The sequence below is a fragment of the Limanda limanda genome, chromosome 21 (genome assembly GCF_963576545.1).
Source record: "Limanda limanda chromosome 21, fLimLim1.1, whole genome shotgun sequence".
Lineage (NCBI taxonomy): Eukaryota > Metazoa > Chordata > Actinopteri > Pleuronectiformes > Pleuronectidae > Limanda > Limanda limanda.
The window spans coordinates 1,754,719-1,778,602 of record NC_083656.1 but is presented as its reverse complement, the minus strand read 5'-3'; the positions used below and the strand labels follow the sequence as shown (position 1 = coordinate 1,778,602).

Below are 23,884 nucleotides of genomic sequence, written 5' to 3'. Positions count from 1 at the left end.
CGCAGGTTAGAAACGTTGAGAGTTTGAAGCGAGTGAAAGTTGGACGCTGTGAAAAGCTGCAGGGCTGAATTAAATAGAATCTTTAAACTCTCTCCCTCTGCATCATCCTCTATTTCCTGCTCTTCGTCTCTGTCTGTCCAGCTGTGAGGGGAAGTGGATCTGAAGTGATCTGACCTGCAGCCGTGTGATCTCAGGCCAGAGACCGCCCCCCCGCCCAATCGCTGCCAGGAGATCAGAGAGAGAGACAGAGAGAATGAAGAGGTGGAGTCAGGGCGAAGTCAAAGGACAAAGAAACAGCATACGTGATTTATTTATTTATTTATTCATTGACATCAACATGACCCACCTACGTAGAACGCCTGGACCAGGAGTTGAGTGGCCCTGCTGGGGAGCTGCTACGTAATAATAATAATAATAATAATAAAAGTATAATATATAAAATGTACCCAACACAGGACTCTAACGTATGAAGCCGTGCATCCTCCAGTCCGACTAGAGCAACAATAAAAACCCTGTTGACACAAATTATTCCTCTCGTGCTTTTTACACCAAATCCTTTTTCTTTGATTTTCGTTATTACTTAAATATTAGTCAGATGTCGAGGTGTTAAAGTTGCTAAACACACGATACGACACATGTTTTTTGTCCCCATTCCGACTTTAAAGCTCATGAAGAACACACAAGTCGTAACAACAACATCACAACTTCACAACTGGGACCTTCAGAGGGGCACTTAAAGCACAACACAGACACACACAAAATGTTTTTAAAAAGTGACTTCAAAGATTTGTTTCACACGAAAACAGAGAGGAAATTACTCGGCCGAGGAACTTTGTCTGCGCTAAAACATCTGTGTGTCTCTCACAAACACACACAGACACACAGACACACACAGACACACACACACACACCAAACTCCACAGATATGAATTACAGAGCAAACCCGAGCACAACCGCTGTCTCCAATCTTGTTTGGGTGGGTCTTTTTTATGGTTAACTTGAGGGAGGAGTGAGAGCGTTTTATGATGAGTCCTCACCAGCAGCCCCTCCCCCCCTCTCCCCCCCCCTCCCCCCACAAAAAGAGAGAGACAAGATGAGAAAAAGAATCGAGACGTAAATAATGATGTGAAAAATACAACATCTCTGCCCGGGGGGCCGGACCCACTGCTGCTGGAGTTGTGGCATTTTATACGACTCCGTCTGTCTCTGATTCATGTTTGTTTAAAAACCTGCAGCAGCAAAAATGAAAAGTTACAGAGACAAACACAAGCTGAGTCATTCAGACATGAAAAGTTCTGTACTTCATCGTTTACGATTTAAAACCTTCGGCCTGGAGCTTGTACGAGTTACGTTCAACTCGAGCAGATACGTTTGTTTTGATTTCAACGTGCAATATGTCACTTTGGCCACTAGGGGCCTCATAATCAAAACAATAATAAAAGATCCGGCAAGAGGATTAGATGCAATTTAAAATGCGACAAAAACAAATACAAACATTGTTTTTGAGACGGTTTGGATGATGTAAGAACTTATAAAATATACAACATAGGTCTCGCTGTGTTAAGACATTTTAATTCAGAATTGTCATATATCTTTAAATGCTATTTTTCATGTCAAACATCGTAGCAATGATGAAATCGATAAGTAATATGTACAAGAAGGTGTGTGTCTGTGTGTGTGTGTGTGCACGTTGTGTCCTCTATTGGTCTGTTGTGTGTGGCTCATATTGTCCTGAGCTCTTCAGCACGTGTTGTCGTCGCTTCGTGTTTGGACCTCGGGGTCGTTCTCAGAAGGATGAAGGGCGAGGAGATAATCTGCTGCTGTTCCACTTCTTCCTCCTCCTCCTCCTCCTCCTCCTCCTCCTCTTCATCACTGCTCTTGTTTGGACTAATAACACTTCACAGATTCACAGCTTATCCCTGCAGCTGCTGGGTTGTGTTTTTAAAAAACTGGATTTCTCCCAAAACAACCAGCAGGGACTTATTCCCCAGTTCACCTGCGTGGTGAGAACTCTGAGTTCCACCCAGATGTCAGGATATACACGATGTCACCTTCCCTCTATGCACAGCTGGGACCCGTCCGGTCGTGGAAACCATTGTTCACCCCCCCCCCGCAGAGGCCATTGTGTATGTGCGTTGTGTGGGCAGCTCGCTGTGTCGGCCCGTGCAGACGGACTCTGAGACAAAGACGTCCGATTGACGTGTGAACAATGGAGCGGGCGCACGGCGGCGTCCCGGCACAATGAGACGTTTCTGTGGCTCCGAGGGAAGAAGCTGCTCGCACTGTACAAACTACAGTGAATCTGCTTATTCACTGCAGTTAGCATTAGCATGCTGAGTGTGCACAGTTCGACTCTGACTGGTCAATCTAATTTTATGTATAATAATTTGACTTCAGAGATTATGTCTTCCTGGGCAGCAGTATCACTTTGTTTTTTAATTTCTCAATAATGATTTAACCAATTGCCTTGAAATCTGGTACGAAAATCGGCGATGACCAGAGCATGAATCCTGACGGCTACCGTGATATCCTTTGACCTTTACTTTATTGTTACTTCTAGCTGATATTCAAGATTCAAGATTCAAGATTTTTTATTGTCAAATGAACAGAGATAACAAGAAGCAGTCACTGTCAATGAAATGCTTGGGTCACACACTCTCTTTAAGCAATGCTCAGTAATTTCAACCCCAAAAAAATAAAATAGAAATAGTATAAAATAGAATAAAAAAGAATAAAATAGAATAACAATGAAATAGAATATCAAACATTTAAAATAGAAAATAAAATATATACATCTAAATATATATCTTTCACACATATAGTGAAATACCTGAACTTCTACAGGATGGATAAGCACAACATTTAAATTACTCCTGATTCCCTGACAGGGAACCACAAAGTTTAGACTTATGTATTCTTGTTTACATCAGTCTATATACACATATTTATTTATGTGTACATGTTATAATTACTATTATTATATCACCATTACTATTATTATTATATATACTGTTGCTGCCATTATTACCATATACTGCTTTTATATTGGTATAATTACTATCATATATAAATATATATCATGTTATATTATATACTATATATACTGTACTATTCTTATATACTGTCTAACAATACCATTACCATCATATCATCAGTACTTTTACCATCATCTTGCCAATGCACCTTATCTACCTATTTTATTGTATTTTATCTTGTGCTTCGGTTTTTTATTCTTTCTACCTCAATATTTTTTATTTTATCTATCTATCTATCTATCTATCTATCTATCTATCTATCTATCTATCTATCTATCTATCTATCTATCTATCTATCTATCTATCTATCTATCTATCTATCTATCTATCTATCTATCTATCTATCTATCTATCTATCTATCTATCTATCTATCTATCTATCTATCTATCTATCTATCTATCTATCTATCTATCTATCTATCTATCTATCTATCTATCTATCTATCTATCTATCTATCTATCTATCTATCTATCTATCTATCTATCTATCTATCTATCTATCTATCTATCTATCTATCTATCTATCTATCTATCTATCTATCTATCTATCTATCTATCTATCTATCTATCTATCTATCTATCTATCTATCTATCTATCTATCTATCTATCTATCTATCTATCTATCTATCTATCTATCTATCTATCTATCTATCTATCTATCTATCTATCTATCTATCTATCTATCTATCTATCTATCTATCTATCTATCTATCTATCTATCTATCTATCTATCTATCTATCTATCTATCTATCTATCTATCTATCTATCTATCTATCTATCTATCTATCTATCTATCTATCTATCTATCTATCTATCTATCTATCTATCTATCTATCTATCTATCTATCTATCTATCTATCTATCTATCTATCTATCTATCTATCTATCTATCTATCTTTTAGGTTTTAGGGAAATGTCTCAATAACTATTGTATACTTTGTGTAAGATTCACAACTTACAATTAGAGGCCGACAGATGTGGATGTTTGGAGTCTGAAAAGTTTTCCCTCAAGTTAACAAACAAGTATTTAAGTTGGTTTTAAAAGTATAGAAACTGCCACTTGATTCAAACACTGAACATAAACAAATACAGAGTGCCGATTTTTGCACAGTGTGAAAACTCACATGTGAATCTGAACACACAAGGATGAGCTCACTGTGACACACAACACACACACACACACACACACACACTCTCCTCTGTCCTGTCTTCTGATGGATGCATGTAGAAATGACCACAGATTCGTCTCCGTGGAACTTTGCTTGTGACCTTTTGTGCCTGGAAGATTCAATCTACTGGAAACTTCTCTTTTAAAAATAGCGCTTTCTGCACTTTTATCTTTACTTTTGTCTGCACTGGAAACATCCTATTTTTAATCATCAGTGCCCAAATGTTTTGCTAAGACCATTTTAAAGTTTACAGAAGATAAGACGGATTGAAAAGGTCAAGTCATCCACTGTTAATGTTTTTCTTTGTATTCCAACAAGATTTGACGAATATTCGACGTCCTTCTCTGTTTGATTTGTTCTTGTATGAGCGAGTTTCATTATGTGGCCGCTGTTTAAGCAAATATGACTGATTGAGGTTTTCTGGCTCTCGCCTCGAACCCACGATCACTTCACCTCGAGCTGTTGGGAACGTTTTGGAGCAATGTGCTTGTGGCCTTGTGGAGAGAGGGTTGGCAGCTGTGAAGAAAGGGATCATTCTTCTGTGCAGAGAAACTGGGATGGTCTGTGGAGAGGAAGGAAGTGAGGCAGGCGGCCTCGGGGCGAGAGACAGGGGGATTGTGTGAGGGAGACAGAGAGAGAGAGAGAGAGAGAGAGGGAGAGAAAGAAAGGGAGGGAGAGAGGAGAAGTATGCGTTCACCTGAACATTACACCCACATGTGAGAGTTGAACTGAAACCACCAGCCTCCACTTCTCCAGGTCCAGACTCTCCAGTAGGGATGCACCGATCCGCTTTTACCTCAGATACCGATACCGATATCTGAGGTTTAGTATCGGCCGATACCGATCCGATACCGATATAGAAAAACAGCGCGAAATTATGGTAACAAACTGTAAGTTTCATTTGGGGGAAAAGACTGGGATCATGAGACTTGACTCAAACATTTCTTTCCTATTTTTTTAAAAACAAATAAACAGATGTAAATGTACTGAATTACTTATTTATTCAATAATTGTGCACCAGTAAAACAATCTTAATCATAAAAATATAGTTTGACTGGTTCAGTCATTGCAATTAGGGATTCAAAATACACTCACAGCGCACAGCATAGAATTACACTGAATAGATCAGCCGATATGGATCAGCCCATTGTCACCGATACCCGATCAAGAAATTTCTTCAATATCGGTACCGATACAAATATCGGATCGGTGCATCCCTACTCTCCAGCAGAGATTTTTCTCACTCGGCCTCCAGGAGATCATGAGTGAGATGCACCACTGGTGTCGGGTCACAAGCTCTGGTTCTCTGTCGGTGTTTCACCTCCATGTTACAATAAGCAGGTATCGGGGGGGTGAACTGAGGTGGTGCCAGTAGAGGAGTTTCAGTTTTATTTCCCCTGGTGCATCATGTTAGATAAGGGATGAGAAGAAAATGTGTGAAAATGAGGAAGCACGACTATAGTGAACAAAATGATCACAGTTTGTAGCTTTATCACAGTATAATAATGTAAAATGAAGTATATGATAATAAATTACTGATACACAAACTTTTATATTGACCTAAATTATTTAACAAATGGCGTCGCCCAGTACAGTGATATTGATTTGTTATTTTATTTGTCCGATATCCTGTTTTTCAGTGATTTCTTTGTTCAGTTATCAATATGTTTATTTGTCCGTCATTTCTGGATCAGAACTTGAAAATAATGGAAATGTTTCAACTTTCGACTTCTGATTCCTTGAGTTTCATCAGAGTTTCTGTGACGGCACAAAATAATAGTTCTGTGAATGTTGGGGACGATAATTCTGTCCCGATGAGAACAGTCAAACACTTTATAACGATGATGTAGAAAATCATTTGTTGGAGCCATTTCTTCTTCCATCTTTAATCTAACTTTTCCACATCCTCCTCACGTTGTGCCTTCAGGTTCGAGAAGGGGCGGATCTACTCGTACATCGGAGAGGTGGTGGTGTCCGTCAATCCTTACCGGGCCATGAACATCTACGGCCGCGACACCGTGGAGCAGTACAAGGGCCGCGAGCTGTACGAGAGGCCGCCGCACCTCTTCGCCATCGCCGACGCGGCGTACAAAGCCATGAAGAGACGGAACAAGGACACGTGTATCGTCATCTCAGGTAACACCACAACCCCCCCAACCCCCCTGTGGTAGCTAAACACAGAGATGTTTATCTTTTAACACTCATCAATCATATGAGAAATTCAGAATTCAGTATTTCATGTTGTGGCAGCATGGAGGAGCCATACAGAGGATGAAGCGCCACCTGGTGGTCAGAGGCGGAGCTGAGCCCCTCTCAACCCTCATAACAATAAAACAGATTTGATTAAATCTTTAGTTTCACACACATAAAGATTTCTTTCTGTTCATGGAGGTAAACTGTGTGATTCTCTGGACAATGATTTAAAATGTGGCTCCAACTTTATTGTCCTTTATTGTCCTTGAATTAGATTAATGACCAATAAGTAATAAAAACAGGTGTTTTTTTATGGTGGATATTGGTTAATGAATAACTGATTTGTATTAGTGTGATGTTATTAATATGAAAGAGGAAGATAATATAAGATCTATGTTCTTCTTGCTCCTTTTTACTTCTACGTGTTAACTAAATTAAACTAAAACTTAATGAAACAGACGAAGAACAAATCAGGCTTTAGTTTTGTTTTTTTAACTTTTTAAAGCCCTTGAGATCTGTTGGTTTAATTTAACTATTCATTATTATTTTTACTGAGTCTTTAACGCTCTCTGTTGTTTCCTTGTTTTTAACATTTCAGGGGAAAGTGGAGCCGGAAAGACGGAAGCCAGCAAGTACATCATGCAGTACATCGCTGCCATCACTAATCCCAACCAGAGGGCTGAGGTCGAGAGGTGAGCGGCTCGTGTTGACACTGTTCAGCCTAAACACACGAGAGGCCTTGCACCGCTGGAGTTTAGTGATAAAGTGGTGAATGTTATCAGATCAGTTATTTTTATCTCTGGACTTGAACTCAAAAACCCACATTTACACCTCAACAAGAGCTGTGATATTCAGCAGATCCACAGGATGTTTTAATTCCTCGTATCACAGATTGTAAATCAAATACTCTGAATGTTTTATTGAGTTTGTACCCGTAATAAAAACGTCTCTTTAGTGCCCGACTCGGCTTCAGAGGGTTAATATCTGATTTCCAGGGTGTTGAGTTTTCCATCAGACAAGAGAACAACTTGTGCTCCAGGTCGTTGTTATTATCTTATCACAGCTGCTCTAGTTCGAAGTCTTTGTCTCATTCTGAGGATTAAAGCTTCAGTCAAAGGTTCTGAGATATGGTTCCACCTCAGCTCGACTTTAGACACTGGTATGTGTGTGTCTGTGTGTGTGTGTGTGGTTGTGTGTGGGAGGGCTGTTCCTGTAAATAGAGCAGATCTCACAACACATGACACAATGGTAGTGGTTAGAATTTCCTTCTGTTGAAATCGATCTGAGGAAAACAAGAGGATTTGAAAATGTAGGTCACAGATGGAACACACCTGTCTCTCCTTTTGAAACCAGATTTAAATTCACTACATCCAGATTTTTATTTGGATCTGCACCAAATTCCACACACTGATGAAAACAAGTCCTCGAACCATGTGTGTTGTTTTCATCAAGATCAAGGAATTGTTCAATAAAAGTAAATAAAACCTGGACCAAATTAAATTTAAAAGTTTTAGGATTTAAGCTCATACCACATCCGTCCACCCAGTTTCATGGAAATCTTTGCTGTAGTTTTATTTTGTAGTTAAATAACAAACACGCAGATGAAAACATAACCTGCTTCTTTCTCCTTCATCGTGGTCCTGTTCCCCTCAGGGTGAAAAACATGCTGCTCAAATCCAACTGCGTGCTGGAGGCCTTCGGAAACGCCAAGACCAGCCGCAACGACAACTCCAGCCGCTTCGGCAAGTACATGGACATCAACTTTGACTTTAAAGGGGATCCCATCGGAGGCCACATCAACAACTACCTGCTGGAGAAGGTAAAGCTCTGCACTACGTGTAGGACTCATGATTAGGGTTGCAAAGGGGCGGAAAGTTTCCGGTAAATTTCCGGTAAATTTCCGGAAACTTTCAATAGGAAGTTTAGCTCGGGAATTTTGGGAATTTTGAAGAAAAAAAAAAACCCGCAAATTAAACGCTGAGCATAAAAACATCATTCAAAACTCTATTTTAAAGATGTATGGAACGTTGAGTTTCAACCCTCCACTGGTCATTCTTCCATCACATGCACAGATAACTCCCAGCATGCTTCACTCTACAGCAGGGCTATTGAGGCCTGCTGTAGAGTGCAGGACTAGTCAGGTAAGTTTCCATGATATTACTGTGGAAAATATATTAGCATGCTGATTGAGGATTGTTCATCTGTTCATCTAGACTATTTCCATTCATTTATCCATCAATTGTAAAATATGTTTACAGACGATTCCAATTGTTTATCTAACTATTTATATCTCTGGCATTGCATTAGTGTTTTTTTACAAACTTTTTTCTCATCTTATTCTACAGAACAATGCCACGTGCACTCTCTCATGTGTGGAGACATTTCACCTCATCCAATGTAGAAGGAAAGGCTGTGTACATTTGCAAATACTGTGCAAAGACCTATGTTAAGAATGACACAACGATGCAGAAGCATATAGTCAAGTGCCCAAAGTTTCCTCAGGGCTCAAATCAGCCTATGACACAACAAAATGTTTATATTTATGTCTGTATATGACAAGGTAAATACAGTTAGTATAAATTACCCACAACATTTCCAGTTTATTCCCGTTTATTCCCGTTAATTCCCATGGAAAGTTTCCAACTTTGAATATTCCCGGAATTTTGCAACCCTAGTCATGATCCAAACTATCCTACAATGGGAAGTTCATCAGTTTCTGATTTGAATTTCCCACTTTTTAACTCGTCAAGTACTTTGTCCCTAAGCTTGAACAGTACTGTATACATGTATTAATATCAGCAGTAGTAGTTCTCTTTGTGTTGATCAGAGGTTTTGGGTTTTGTTGTTTCACCCTCAACAGTCCAGGGTGATTTTCCAGCAGGCAGGAGAGAGGAGCTTTCACTCCTTCTATCAGGTGAGATGGAAATCTGCATTTAGAAGTATCGTGGATTAAAAATTAGTATTTTACTGCGAGAGAGAAGAGATCTTTTCAACAGGTGCATCAACTTCATCCACGACGAGTTAAAGACTCAGGCTCCGTCACATACATTATTTAATAACATTTTCAGGACGGGTATTTACAACCATCCTGCAAGTGGTCAGCGTTAAATACGTGTGTTCATACATTTAAATATGTCCTGAATGTGTCTCCTGTGACCACGTTAGATCACGTTCACATTTGGGTTTGGAACTTAGCTCTGACCACACAGGACGGATTTCAATTCCAGGTCTGAACGAGGTCTAAGAGTAGATTTGATAGAATTCAAAGTTTACACCTTGATCAATCTCTTTGCAGTGTGTAGTAACAACAATAAGTTCTGCATGAGGTGTTTTTAAGTGAGTTTCTTTCTGTTGGTCCACCAGCTGCTCAGAGGATCTCCAGACTCGTTGCTGCGTTCTCTTCACGTCCAGAAAGACCCGACTGCCTACAACTACATCAAAGTTGGAGGCCAGATCAAGGTCAACTTTACAAATCTGCCCACATCTTTGTAGATTTTTCTTTTGTGGAAACATTTTTGATTTCCAGACGTCACAGATCAGCAGAAAGTTTGTTTTCATCCTCCTCCAACGTTTCTTTCTCTCTCCAGTCGAGCATCAACGACGGCGCTGATCTCAAAGCCGTGGCCGACGCCATGAAAGTGATCGGTTTCACAGGGGACGAGATTCAGACTGTTTACAAGATCCTGGCCACCATCCTGCATCTGGTAAAACTCCAGTAGAACCAGTCCCTGCTCCTTTCTTACACCAGCTGTGACCCAGTTAACTTGGCCAAGGATTTAGAAAAGCATCTGTTCACCCGTGTTTGTTTGTTTGTTTGTTTGTTTATTTGTTTATTTGTCAGCAGGATTATGCAAAAACTACTTAATCAATTTCCACCAAACCTAGTGAAGGAAAAGCACTTTGCTCTGAAGAACCTGTTAAAGCAGATTTCTGATCCAAGACTGTGAATCTATCACTTTATTTAACTACGTTTTACGACTAATAATTCATTTCACACACATCACACAACTTTCTTTTATGTTTCTAATATAAGAACTTGGCTTGACTTCTTTTATCATTATATTCTTTACTCGTACAGCTCACATTTAATTTGATCCCATGGGTCCCTAAATTCCTTACAACTCGATAGTTTCTTTTAATCAGTTATGCAACTCATGCTAATTATAGGAGAAGCGTTTAAAATGGTTTTTAGGTCTTTGTTTTCTGAGGAATTTCCTAAATATAGCTTCATTAGCTCCATTTTAAAAACAAATCAAGATGCCGTCATAATTTATTTAGTGCTTTAGACTTTATCCTTTTCTTGTTGAATTGTATGTTTGCTTGTAAACAGAATTTACTGCTGTGCTCTGAATCACATCTTCTCTGTATTAAAGAAGTAATAATTAGAAGTCCTGCTAATTAGTTGTAAGTGTTTCAGATGCAGACTGTCTTTTTGTGTGAAAAATAATTCCTGGATCTTGAATTTGTGTAAATAAAGTCAGTTCTGTAGTTTTTGCTTAATCCAGACAAACAGCAAATAAAACATAATGTAATCATAACATAACTAAGGAGTTTTTTTTGTCTCCTCCAGGGAAATATGACCTTCGGGGTGGACGGAGACGTGACCTTGATCGAGAACCCGAAGCTGGTGTCTGTGATCAGGGATCTGCTGTCCACCAAGGAGGAGACCGTGGAGAAGGCCCTGCTGTACCGCACCGTGGCCACCGGGCGGGACGTCATCGAGAAGCAGCACACGGCGCAGGAGGCCGGCTACGGACGGGACGCTCTGGCCAAGGTTGTTGTTGTTGTTGTTGTTGTAAAGCCAGAAAGACTCCATGTTGTCTGTGGTCGGTCCGGCCTTTGTAATAACCGGCGTTGGCCAGAGACTTATTTTCCCTGGAGGATGAGTCACGATGTTATGACTCCAGACAGCAGCAGCTTCGACACCAGCTCCGTGGGCTGGAAACCAAAGTGTGACTCACATGTGTGTTGACGTTTTTAATTGCCAACTGTTCATCTGTAAGTGTGTGGTTGACTCCTACGTGCCTTTGAGCAAAGCGCACTCGCTCACCAGCCAGCAGCCAAACGCTTCATTACGCACGTCTCACACCGGTGGTTATCTGCTCGCCCTCAGGCCATGTACGAGCGTCTGTTCTGCTGGATCGTCGGACGCATCAATGACGTGATCGAGGTGAAGAACTACGACGCCAGAGTCCACGGGAAGAACACGGTCATCGGGGTCCTGGACATCTACGGCTTCGAGATTTTCCAGAACAACAGGTTGGGATTAAATTGACGACAGAAGGAGAATAAGAATAGAATAGCATAATTATAATTATTACAAGTTTATTTCATTAATCGCCCCAAGCAAAACAAATTAAATGCAAACACAAAATCTCAAATATTGAATGAAGAAGGAGCAGACCTTGATGTTTATGATGAAAAAAATGATTTAAGTGAATAAAGTTGCAATATTACAAGAATAAAGTTGTAAATTTACAAGAATAAAATCATAATGTTTCGGTGGATGTTATTTTTTAAGGAAATATCAGAGGATCAGTCATAGGGTTGCAAAATTCCGGGAATATTCAAAGTTGGAAACTTTCCATGGGAATTAACGGGAATATTCGGGAATTAACGGGAATAAACAGGAATATACGGGAATTAACGGGAATAAACGGGAATAAACTGGAAATGTTGTGGGTAATTTATACTAACTGTATTTACCTTGTCATATACAGACATAAATATAAACATTTTGTTGTGTCATAGGCTGATTTGAGCCCTGAGGAAACTTTGGGCACTTGACTATATGCTTCTGCATCGTTGTGTCATTCTTAACATAGGTCTTTGCACAGTATTTGCAAATGTACACAGCCTTTCCTTCTACATTGGATGGGGTGAAATGTCTCCACACATGAGATAGTGCACGTGGCATTGTTCTGTAGAATAAGATGAGAAGAAAGTTTGTAAAAAAACACTAATGCAATGCCAGAGATATAAATAGTTAGCCAAACAATTGGAATCGTTTGTAAATTCAACTTGCAGCGTGTGCTGCATTCCATACATCTTTAATATAGAGTTTTGAATGATGTTTTGATTGCTCAGCGTTTAATTTGCTACGTTTTTTTTTTTTTTCAAAATTCCCAAAATTCCCGATACTAAACTTCCCATGGAAAGTTCCCTTTGCAACCCTAATCAGTCAGTCACCTGCGTTAAAATGAGGAATGTGAAGCATCTTGTTATTAATTACAACTTTTTTCTCAGAATGTAGTTTTTGTAGAGATATTTATAAAAGTGTTTTGCATTCATAACTCAATATTAACCTGAATTCACCTTGAATCTCTTCTGTTTCTGCAGCTTTGAACAGTTCTGCATCAACTACTGTAACGAGAAGCTGCAGCAGTTGTTCATCCAGCTGGTGCTGAAGCAGGAACAGGAAGAGTATCAGAGAGAAGGAATCCCCTGGAAACATGTACGGATTATATATTTAACATATTTATTTATAGGTGCCGAGATCAGTTTATGGTTTTACTCCTCCTTGCCGACAGCTGCCAGTGTTTTAGGTTTTTAATATGTTGTAGAAGCACAAATTAAAATATTTTTATCTACTAGTTGACAGTATGTTTAATAACCTCTTGTATGTTTTTGTTGGCTTTCCTCAGATTGATTACTTCAATAACCAGATCATCGTGGACTTGGTGGAGCAGCAGCACAAAGGCATCTTCTCCGTCCTGGACGAGGCTTGTATGAACGTGGGCAAAGTCACAGACGAGGTTTTCCTCCAAGGCCTCAACGGCAAACTCGGCAAACACGCCCACTACACCAGTCGCAAGGTAGGAAAACACACGAGAGAGACACAGCAGGTCTGCAGCAAACCGTCTAATTATTTATTTATCTGTTAATTAAAAGCCAGTCAACATTCCCTGGTGGAAAAGGGAAGCAGAATATATGAGCTGCTGATGATGCTGGTTGTGTTCACCTGTGACCACCAGGGGGCAGATGACTCCAGAGGAAGAGACTGATTTACACTCTCATTCACTCTGATGGTTTGTAATAAATAATCCAATTTCACCAAACGTCCAGGTTTCGAGCTGCGGCTCACGTGGCTCAGATGGAGCGAAGGTCACTCGTCTTCACTGATCTGGGTTCAGAGTATTCCAGCTCCTCTTCTCCTGTTCCACTCTTATTTAAAAGCTGATGAATAGACTCACTCAGATGCAGTTCTCCCTGTGAACACACGGGGGCGTCAGCTGGCAGCAGAGAGGCGAGCTGGAGTCTGACTCAACACTTTGCTCGAGTGAGGTCACTGCCAGCCAATGGGAGTGCTGGGAGCCGGGGCTGCGTTAAGACGGGAGGTGGAGTTCAGAAATGTAAGAGCAGAACTGTGGGGGGGGGAGATGGTGATGCAGTGAAAATGAACGATGAGGAAACATCTGTTAAGAGAAGGATCTGTGTCAGGAAGGAACATTGAGCCCGATGAGCAGGAAACTGAATAAAGCAAAGAGAGCGTATCGATCTCGGTGAAGCTTCACTTCCTCCTGGAGTCGATGCGCCCCCTGCTGTCGCCCCCCCGCCGCTCTCTGACCTTTAAACGACGGGTGAAATGAAGGGGGGGGTGGGGGGGGCGTGTACAGTGACCCGGCTGCATTGGCATGAATCAACATTTGCCAGGGACCTGTTCTTTCTGTGCTGTTGCCGGGCAACATTAATGAAATGTCCGGAGGTGGTGTGAACTGCTCATTACATACTGAGAAACAGAAACTTGAGTGAAGGGGTATAAACATGTAAAAACACTATTTAATCAAATGTTATTTCTTTTGTCCATATTCATAAATCCCATTGAACTCATTGACCAGGTGGGACATCGACTGGAGTGAGGAACAACAACAATATTCATAATAATGATTTAGAAAAGAGTGAATCTAAGGTGAATGAGCAGGAGAATCAGAGTTCCCTCTATTCCTCTTATCTCTATAAGTTTTTATATCTTATCATATCTTAGGTTTTATTTATAGGGATCTAGTTGTGATCATAATCCACGATGTGTATGATGATGACTCCTCTGAATCCTAGAATGAGTTGTTCTCGGCTCCACCTGGTGGTCGGAGTTATGGTTGACTCTGTTTTACCCAAGAGGAGACCCGACTACCTGTTATCACCTGGTGTTCATTTGATTAACTCGTTGATAATATTAATTAGTGGTTATTCGGTTACTTGGTTATTACTTGTATTCATAAAGTATTTAGATCCATTTGACTCCTGTCAGGTGTTTATCTTGTATCTCAAATAAAACGTTTCTTTTCAATCTTCAATCTTTAATCGTAGGAGCAGAGTAGAGCCTTGACACTTGTGAGACACTTTCTAAAGAAGAGATATTCTCCATGTGTGTGTGAGTGGGAACTGAAATAGAAGCAAAAAATCTCCACCCACACTTGAAAGGTGTGAAAACATTTCAAAGCTCTGAGGGTCTGAGCCGACTCCACAGACCTGGAGAGTCACTTCGAGTGCGTCTGTCGGCACGGAGCTGTGGAGGATGGAATGAAACATGAGGGAGGGAGAGAGGGAGAGAGGGAGAGAGAGGGAGAGAGGGAGAGAGGGAGAGAGGGAGAGAGGGAGAGAGAGAGGGAGTCACTATACATGTGAGAGGAAGTGAGACGAGCTCACAGGAGAGAAGTGGTTGAGTTCAGAAGAAAAGGAAACCAGGGACGAGAGAGACTGCACAGTTGTGGAGTTTCTTTCATATTCAGGTTGTTTTTTAACTCTTTGTGGTCTTTGCTTAATCGATGCATCCAACAACGTCACCTCGTTTTCATCTGTTCGCTGCAAGAATATGGAAAAACTATAGAAAACCAAGATCTGCATCAAATTAAAGGCACTCTAAACGTGAATAGAGGCAATGAAAATGTTGAGAAAACTTTTTCTTGCCCCGGCTAAATTGATTTGTGTAGGAAATTGTTTCATACAAGCTTCAGGCAACTTCAATACTTCAGAGAGAAAAAATACAGGAGCTTCTTCCAAAGTTAATAACGAGCCCGGCCTCTCCTCTACCGGATACTGTTTGGATCGAACGTCTCTAACTCCTGTTTCAGTGTTTCGTGATCGATCCTGTTTGGAAGTGAAGAGACAGAAGAAGAGAGAGAGAGAGAAGCTCAGGAAGAGTCTCGTCTGTTCCAGGAGACGTTCTGTAACACGATCCTCTTCTCTAATGTTCTCACCCTCCCTCCAGCTTCCGAATGAGGCCTCACTCCGTCTTCTCTCTGCCGTCCACCTGTCTGCAGCGCTCTGACTCACAGAGACACACACACACACACACACACACACACACACACACACACACACACACACACTGCTCGTGCATTCACCTGATCACACACATGCAGTGGCACATGTTGCACAGAGAATGAAAGCGATGGCAGCAGAAGGAAGTAGAAAGAGAGAAAGTTGAAATGAGGAACAGAAGCTCTCACAGTTTCCTGTTGTTTTGCCGTCTGCCGATGATAAATATTTATTTATGGGCTTCCCGGCCTCTCTGCCTGGTTATGAATTAATCAGCGAGTTTTGATGCACGGGCTTGTTTACAGTCTCAGAGCTAAACGCTGGAATATGAAGCCGCAATGTGATTTATTCCATTTTGCTTGTGCATTCATGCAGTAAAATCTGTCTCCAGTTGTTTTTCCATCTTGTTGTGTTTGCTGAACTTTACACTCGCACTGAAACACAAAGAGATTCACTCCTGTTGACCTACGACCAGCAACCTGCATTCAGCTTTTCAGAAACTATAATCAGAAGTTGTGGAGCAGCAGGGAAACAGAATCACACCCACAACCGCTGCCGTGAAGCTGGTGAGGTTTCACTCCTCCCTGTGGTTCGGGTTGTGTTCCCTCCTTCATCCTCTTCCTCCTCTGCTCCTCCTCTGCTCCTTCTCTTCTCCTCGGGCTGCTTCATCGATCACTGACACGAGTCCAGTCCCTCCCTCAACACCTCTCTGTTATCTGGTGCGGGTACAGGTGCTGCATACTAAGAGGGTGTGTGTGTGTGTGTGTGTGTGTGTGTGTGTGTGTGTGTGTGTGTGTGTGTGTGTGTGTGTGTGTGTGTGTGTGTGTGTGTGTGTGTGTGTGTGTGTGTGTGTGTGTGTGTGTGTGTGTGTGTGTGTGTGTGTGTGTGTGTGTGTGTGTGTGTGTGTTTCTCCTCCTCCTCCGGACACGTGTATGAATACTAGGGATCGGGGGAAAAATCGATTCAGTTACAAATCGCGATTCTTGTGAATGACGATTTTAAATCGCCATGCTGCCTCCCAAATCGATTTTTTTTTTTTTTTAATTTTTTAAACATATTTATTGGTTTATATGGGGGGGGATATATTGGGGGGAGCAACATCACCCCAGAGCAAGTTGACCAGCTCTTGTTTTTGCACAAGAATCTAAACATACCCAAGCACTAGCTTTGCATCGCCTACATGCAAACAACAATAGCCTACTTTTTGTTTATTTCAAAGTTTATATTCTAAGTAAACTTTTATTCATTCTATTTAATTTATCTTTTATTTATTGTTTAAAAGTAGCCTAAGTGGTTTACATTTCTTAATCTGTCAGTTTGTGTGCAGTTGACAGGGGCTATACAATAATAGGGCACATCTTTATTTATTTTCTCTATTGGCTGCCCGGCAGTCATTAAGTTAATGTTAATATTTGAAATAAAACTGGTAAAGCTCTAAGTGAATTTGACTGTGTTGTATTTGAAGGAATGATTCAACATTTTTCCATGGTCCAGTATTTAAAAAAAAAAAAAAAAAAAAAAAAAAAGAAATCCCAGGAAATCGTAATATGGAATCGCAATACATATCCTATCTCCAGCTAAGTATCGTGATAGTATCGTATCGGGAGGTCCCTGCAGATTCCCGTCCCTAATGAATACCTGTCGGGGTCATGTGATGCTAAGTGGCCGTGTGGCGGTGACGCTAATCGGAGGCGCTCTGGTCATCAGCTCCAGGGAGGCTGAAGAACGAGTGTAGTCGGTGGAAACAGTCGCCAGCGGTTCGGCATCAGGCCGGTTTGCTTGTGTGAGTGTCGGTGTGGATTCGACCGGTTGACGCCCTGACAGCTGCCTCTCAGTGAGCCGGGCATCGAACGCAGAACTCCACCCACCTCATCTGCCGCCTGGATCGGCTGCCTCGTGCCCGCTGTGAGCTGCTGGCAGGTTTGGAGACACTGCTCCTCAGGAGGTCTGGTGTCGGTCCAGAGGAGGCAGAGCAGGAGGAGTCAGGTGGCAGGAGGTGCTGGAGGAGGAGGAGTCAGGTGGCAGGAGGTGCTGGAGGAGGAGGAGGAGGAGAGGTGTCAGAGTCGGGGAGAGTCACACCGATGTGATTAAAACAGCCGATGGGATCTTTGTTCTCTCGCTACAAATGTGAAGAGCTGAAGGTGAGAAGCTTCTCATCATCACTTCAGCCCCAGATGATGCTGCTGCTACAGTTCTACATGTTCCTGCTAGTTCCTCTGGTTCCGTCTCTCAGCTTCTCACCTCACTCCTCTTCCTGTTCACAGTTTCCTCTCCTGCACCCCCCACCTGCTCTGTTGAGTTATTAGAATTGGAAAGTTGCCTGATAGACGTCTTTCTTCCTCTCCTCTGTCTGGTTTCAGCAACTCAATCTGGAACCCCTTACAATCCGAAATCCAATTTGTCAATAAATCTATTAGTATTTACTTTTATTATAATCTACTGTGATAAATGATTAATCTTCTAAGTTACTTTTTTTTCTCTGGGTCAATCCTGGTGAATATATAAAGATCATGTGTTCCTCCACAGAGGTTTAATAAACCAAACCATGAACTGGAAAAATAAAAAGCGCACTAGATGCAGCCTCAGCACTTTACTGGAGCTACTGGTGTTTTATTTTGAAGCTGGTGGAGAAGTTTGCTGACTTAGCTGGTTTTATTTCTTTTTTTTCAGCTCCGTCCCTGTTTTACATTCATGGAGCGAAGCGCCTGAAGCTGCTCGACATAATCACAGTGTTTTACTGCCTGAATTAGCTTCACTCGCATTTCCACTGGAGCGACCGCGGGTTAAGTGCATCGCTCCGGTTTCCTGAAGGGGAAAGAATTCACACGAGTTTCTTCCTCCACTGGGTTTTTGATGCTGCTCCCGAACCGGTCAAACTTATTTTTTTAACCTATTTTAAGTGTATTATTTGTTTTTTATTCATTTTTTAAATTGATTCTATAAACCATAAAATCATTTGTACAGGAAATCAAATCAAAATAAAGAATGAAAACTTGTTTCTTCTCAAACCACAGGTAAAAGTCACAAATGATTATAAAGCGTTTAACTCATTATGATCAATCATCATTATATATGCAATGTAAATGCAATTAACAGGAGTCAGTTGTTTGGGTTTTGTAATCCATAAATAAAAATGAAATATTATACTGAAATCTAAAAAAAAAAAAAAAAAAGGATTTAATTTACACTGATTAAATTGAGCAACGAGAAACTCTGCTTTTTGATTCAGGTTTCACTCGTCTCTTCACATCGTTATTCTGACCTTGTTGCTCTATTGGTTTGCCCTCCCTCTCCACACAGACACACACACAGACACACACAGACACACACACACACACACACACACACACACACACCCACCCACACCCCTCGATCCTAACACTCGGCTGAATCCCAAACGTGGAGGAGGTGCTAATAATGAAGCTGCCAAGATGTGCAAGCGTGCATGCGTGTCTGTCTGTCTGTGTGTGTGTGTGTGTGTGTGTGTGTGTGTGTGTGTGTGTTGTCAGCGTGCATGTGTGTGGAGTGTGACTGATTGAGATGGATGAGGGGCACTGTGGCTTCCAGCAGATGCAGGCTGTCTGTCTGCTCTGTGTGTGTGTGTCTGTCTGCGTGTGTGTGTGTGCTTTCGTCTGTGTGTGTGTTTCCTGCAGACGTCACTCATGCTCTCCCTCTGACAAGTGTGTGTGTGTGTTTTGAGTTTCCACAGATTATCTGCTAGACGTCGGACAGTTGGACGAGTTTGGGTTTGTTGCCCACGGGGGGGGGGGGTCCAGACGGTTTTTAAAAATCAAGATCCTGAGCATTAAGAGCTTATTGGAACCGTTGAATTATGCAGTGTGGTTCTTCCAGAGAGTGTTGCAAACAAAATCGTCTGTCTTCTTCATAACGATTTTCCTTCCTTTGTTCGCGGAGATGTTGTTAATAAAACGCCTGAGAGACGATCGTTGGAATCACTTCAAAGCTTCAGGAGATTAATCAGTCAACAGTTTGATGATGTCACTCAGGACTTTCACTTGGATGTGAGGATTTAGAGAGAGACTCGTTGTGGGTTCGATTCCGGGCCTGAACCGAGCTCCGCTGGTTTCGTTCAGCTCCCTGATTAGGGTTGCAAAATTATTCAAAGTTGGAAACTTTCCATGGGAATTAACGGGAATATACGGGAATTAACAGGAATAAACTGGAAATGTTGTGGGTAATTTATACTAACTGTATTTACCTTGTCATATACAGACATAAATATAAACATTTTGTTGTGTCATAGGCTGATTTGAGCCCTGAGGAAACTTTGGGCACTTGACTCTATGCTTCTGCATCGTTGTGTCATTCTTAACATAGGTCTTTGCACAGTATTTGCAAATGTACACAGCCTTTCCTTCTACATTGGATGGGGTGAAATGTCTCCACACATGAGAGAGTGCACGTGGCATTGTTCTGTAGAATAAGATGAGAAAAAAGTTTGTAAAAAAACACTAATGCAATGCCAGAGATATAAATAGTTAGCCAAACAATTGGAATCGTCTGTAAACATATTTTATAATTGATGGATAAATGGATGGAAATAGTCTAGATGAACAGATGAACAATCCTCAATCAGCATGCTAATATATTTTCCCAGTAATATCATGGAAACTTACCTGACTAGTCCTTCACTCTACAGCAGGCCTCAATAGCCCTGCTGTAGAGTGAAGCATGCTGGGAGTTATCTGTGCATGTGATGGAAGAATGACCAGTGGAGGGTTGAAACTCAATGTTCCATACATCTTTAAAATAGAGTTTTGAATGATGTTTTCATTGCTCAGCGTTTAGTTTGCGTATTGTTTTTTTTTTCACAATTCCCAAAATTCCTGAGCTAAACTTCCCATGGAAAGTTTCCCCTTTGCAACCCTATCCCTGATGCAAACATTCTCCTGCTTCTGTTTGTAATATTTCCTCACTTGAGCCTGTGATTGTCGGAGAGTTGGTGTTTCAGTGACTCATCCTCTCGGTTATGGAACAAACAGCTTTGGCTCGGCACGACACAAATAGCATCTCGGTAAATTATGGCGGCTGTAAAAGTTTTATTTGTTTGCCTCGGCAGAGTTTTCACTGCCGTCTGTCAGTCAGTCTGTGTGCAGGGTCACTCAGGAGCCACTGAACCCAGGGGCTGAGCGTTTTCATAATCACGTTCACAAGACTGCAATCCATATCAGGGATTGTTGGGTTGTGTAGTGTTTGTACAGTTATGTGTGTGTGTATTTTGTATTTTGGTAGAAAGATCATACAAACTCCATAGAGCTCATATCTCTGCCAACAGTCAACAGTCCTTTAAATTCACACCAGCTGCACCAGGTTTCTCACACTCGCAGACATCAGTCCACTTCTTAATTAACTAATTAATTAATAATCATTATTGTTATAGAAATAGAAAAATACACTTTTCTGACCCATCACAGTTTCCAGTGCCCATGTTATGAGATATAATGTTAAATATATAAGATGATAAAGAACATTTTCACAGGATTTTAAAACTGGAACAATTACTTTACTCTCAAAAAAGTAATTATGCCTAAAACTGTAACTTTATGTATTTCTAAATACAGATAGAGTCATAATTCAGATTTAAGTTAATAAACTGAAGTTAAAATGTAGATTAAAAACACGTGTTTTGGGCAAGTTAACTCGTTTTAATCGAGTTAACTCAAGTGATGAGTTAACTCGATTGTTTATCCACCAATTATTTCCTTTTTTCCTGTTCTGCAGCAGTCAGCAACAGACTTTCACAAAATAAAAGCCTGACTTTCACAATAAAACAATAAATAATCAAACCTGAGTTAATGCGAGATAAAATAATTAATCGAGTTAACTCATCACTTGAGTTAACTCGATTAAAACGAGTTAACTTGCCCAGCCCTATTTTAAACATCTGTATCTTTTAGTTTCTCTTTGCATCTGTAACTTTAATCTCTGAGCTTCCTGCTCCTGCTCCTCTATTCTGCCCCCCCTCCCCCTCCCCCCCCTGTCTTTAATCTCTGATGTCACACACGAACACACACATTCATCCTCACTCCTACATCTCACACTTGTCACGCGCTGCTTTTACAAGAAGACTCATCGAGCTCTTTCAGAATCCTCTTCCCCATTCATGCTCCTCTGGCCTGGATACATGCATCACTCTCACACTCGCTTTCTTTCACTCGCTTTCTTTCTCTCGCTCTGTCTCTTCCCGTCACGTCACTTTCATCTCTCTTGCACCACATTCTGGAATCTTCTTCATCTCAGTCACATTCTCACGATCTCTCGCTCTTCTTCTATCTCTTCCTCTCTTCTCCTGACAGCGCTCAGTGTTTTTTTTTCCGCCCCCACTTCATCCGTCGTCACAGGAGCTTTGACAAATTCTGCAAATGGATCATAAACATGCACAGTTTGACATGTGTTGAGAGTCGTAACAGAGTATGGACAGTTTTAATATCCAAATCTAGTATTTATTAGGATGGAGAGTTTACAGAAGATGTCCAGATGTTGAAAAACCAGGTTGAAACAACCAAGAGGGGAAACTAAAACCTCAGTTTGTCACATTAGATCAGAACCTGACATCATATCCTCTTTTATTCCTCTCAATACTCAACTCTGAACTGCTTAGATTTTGGAGGTCAAAGGTCACTGTGGCCCTCATAGTACTCTTGTATGTGTTCTCTAAAGAAAGCCTCAAGGGAAACCTTTTAAATTCAAATGTTCTATAGGACTCGAAGTTGATCTCAGTAGATTCTGGTGGTCGGTGGTCATCAGACTGAATGTGCAACCACCTGTAGTATTGTAGATTTAAACACCAGAGTATTAATGATGATGTAAATACATTTTTCAGATACTGGTTTTAGTATTTTTCTTTGCCCTCTGTCGCTCTGCAGCTCTCGCCCACCGACAAGAGTCTGGAGTTCGACCGGGACTTCCGTATCAGACACTACGCTGGAGACGTGATGTAAGTAATGAAACCCGGTGATTCATCCTCCTTCTCCCACATTAGTACATTTTTACATATTCATGCCTCACAGGTCCTGACTCAAACCTCAGCCTCACTATGTGACAAAGTGATACTTCCGATTTTTGTAAGAAAATAGAATCGCTGCAGGGATTCACTTTGTGCTATTTATTTTTTGTGTATTTGTTTTCCAAAGTGTTATTTATTTATGTGCACGTGAAGAGAAAATAAGACACAAACTTTACTGTTAACTTGAGCAACACATGAAACAGCAGCTTCGACATGTAACATCCAATCCCTCTGAAAACTTAACAAAGTCTCGGTGTCGTTCTTTCTACTCAGAAAATCTGCAGCTTTTGCACCTTGTCTGATGTTTAAAGTTTTACACATTGCAATAAAATAAAAAAACTGAATACAAGACTCACAAAGCTGAAAGGCTCCATCTGACTATTTAATGTATTAATCCTTTTCCTGCACAAAGGAGCCAAGTTGTTAAATTACCTTCTGATGAAAATCTCTGTGAGGAATTGGCCAAAAGGAAATGACACTAGGTGTACTCAGCCCGAGTGCTTTTTAAAATGTGTAATTTTCTATAAGAGGGTCTAGACGAGAGCTACTTTCAGACATGCATGGAAGTCCGGTCATTTTTCAGAACATTTCTAGAGCGGCTTTTCGTGAGAATGCAAATGTCCGAGTCAGTTGCTTCATACATTTTGCAGAACGTGAGAACACAGCAGGAAAATGTCCAGAACATTTCGTGGCCAAAAAATCTGATGTTTTCCTCCGACATCAGAGGAGACCAGAAACCATTTCTCAGCTTGTTTCTTTTGCCCCTAAGTGGCCGTAGAAATCACTAACTGCAGGATTAAGGCCTCTCAAGCTACACACACATACACACACGTAGACACACACACACTTAATTGACATTTGAATGCCCCCTGAAGTGACAGCTCCATGCGTGTCCCAGTCCCTGAGGTACTTGGACGTCGTTTAATGACTGAATCACATGTGCTGAGCCCCCGAAAAACGAGCTGAGCCCATTTGTGAGGACTAAGTGTCTCCACCTTAGGGACGACTCGGGGGGGTGAGGAGTGTCAGGCCTGACTGGCTGATCCCAGAGCCATTTACACAAAGATGCAGAGCTCACATCATGGGCACAACGCAGCTCTGTGGCTGAAGGGAATCACTCGGAATAATGTGTTTATGAAGTTCCTGGTTAAAGCAGCACAGTTTGCCCAGAGTAACACAACAATAGGGAGCCCAGAGTAA

The 23,884-nt window shown here is 41.1% G+C and overlaps 1 protein-coding gene across 4 annotated transcripts in view; it reads left to right on the top strand.

Moving 5' to 3' along the window:
* The window catches only part of myo1d (myosin 1D), an 87,812-nt gene that overhangs the window by 13,425 nt on the left and 50,503 nt on the right, over positions 1–23,884 (top strand). For all 4 annotated transcript variants that reach the window (XR_009683274.1, XR_009683275.1, XR_009683273.1 and 1 more), the window contains exons 2-12: positions 6,134–6,342; positions 6,998–7,091; positions 8,053–8,218; positions 9,260–9,313; positions 9,763–9,858; positions 9,987–10,103; positions 10,970–11,173; positions 11,513–11,658; positions 12,739–12,853; positions 13,044–13,214; positions 22,545–22,615. Coding sequence is in view for 1 of the 4 variants with exons in the window: in XM_061094399.1 (XP_060950382.1) it covers positions 6,134–6,342; positions 6,998–7,091; positions 8,053–8,218; positions 9,260–9,313; positions 9,763–9,858; positions 9,987–10,103; positions 10,970–11,173; positions 11,513–11,658; positions 12,739–12,853; positions 13,044–13,214; positions 22,545–22,615 (1,443 nt within the window). In the remaining 3 variants the exon portion in view is untranslated. The remainder of the gene's footprint in view (positions 1–6,133; positions 6,343–6,997; positions 7,092–8,052; positions 8,219–9,259; positions 9,314–9,762; positions 9,859–9,986; positions 10,104–10,969; positions 11,174–11,512; positions 11,659–12,738; positions 12,854–13,043; positions 13,215–22,544; positions 22,616–23,884) is intronic.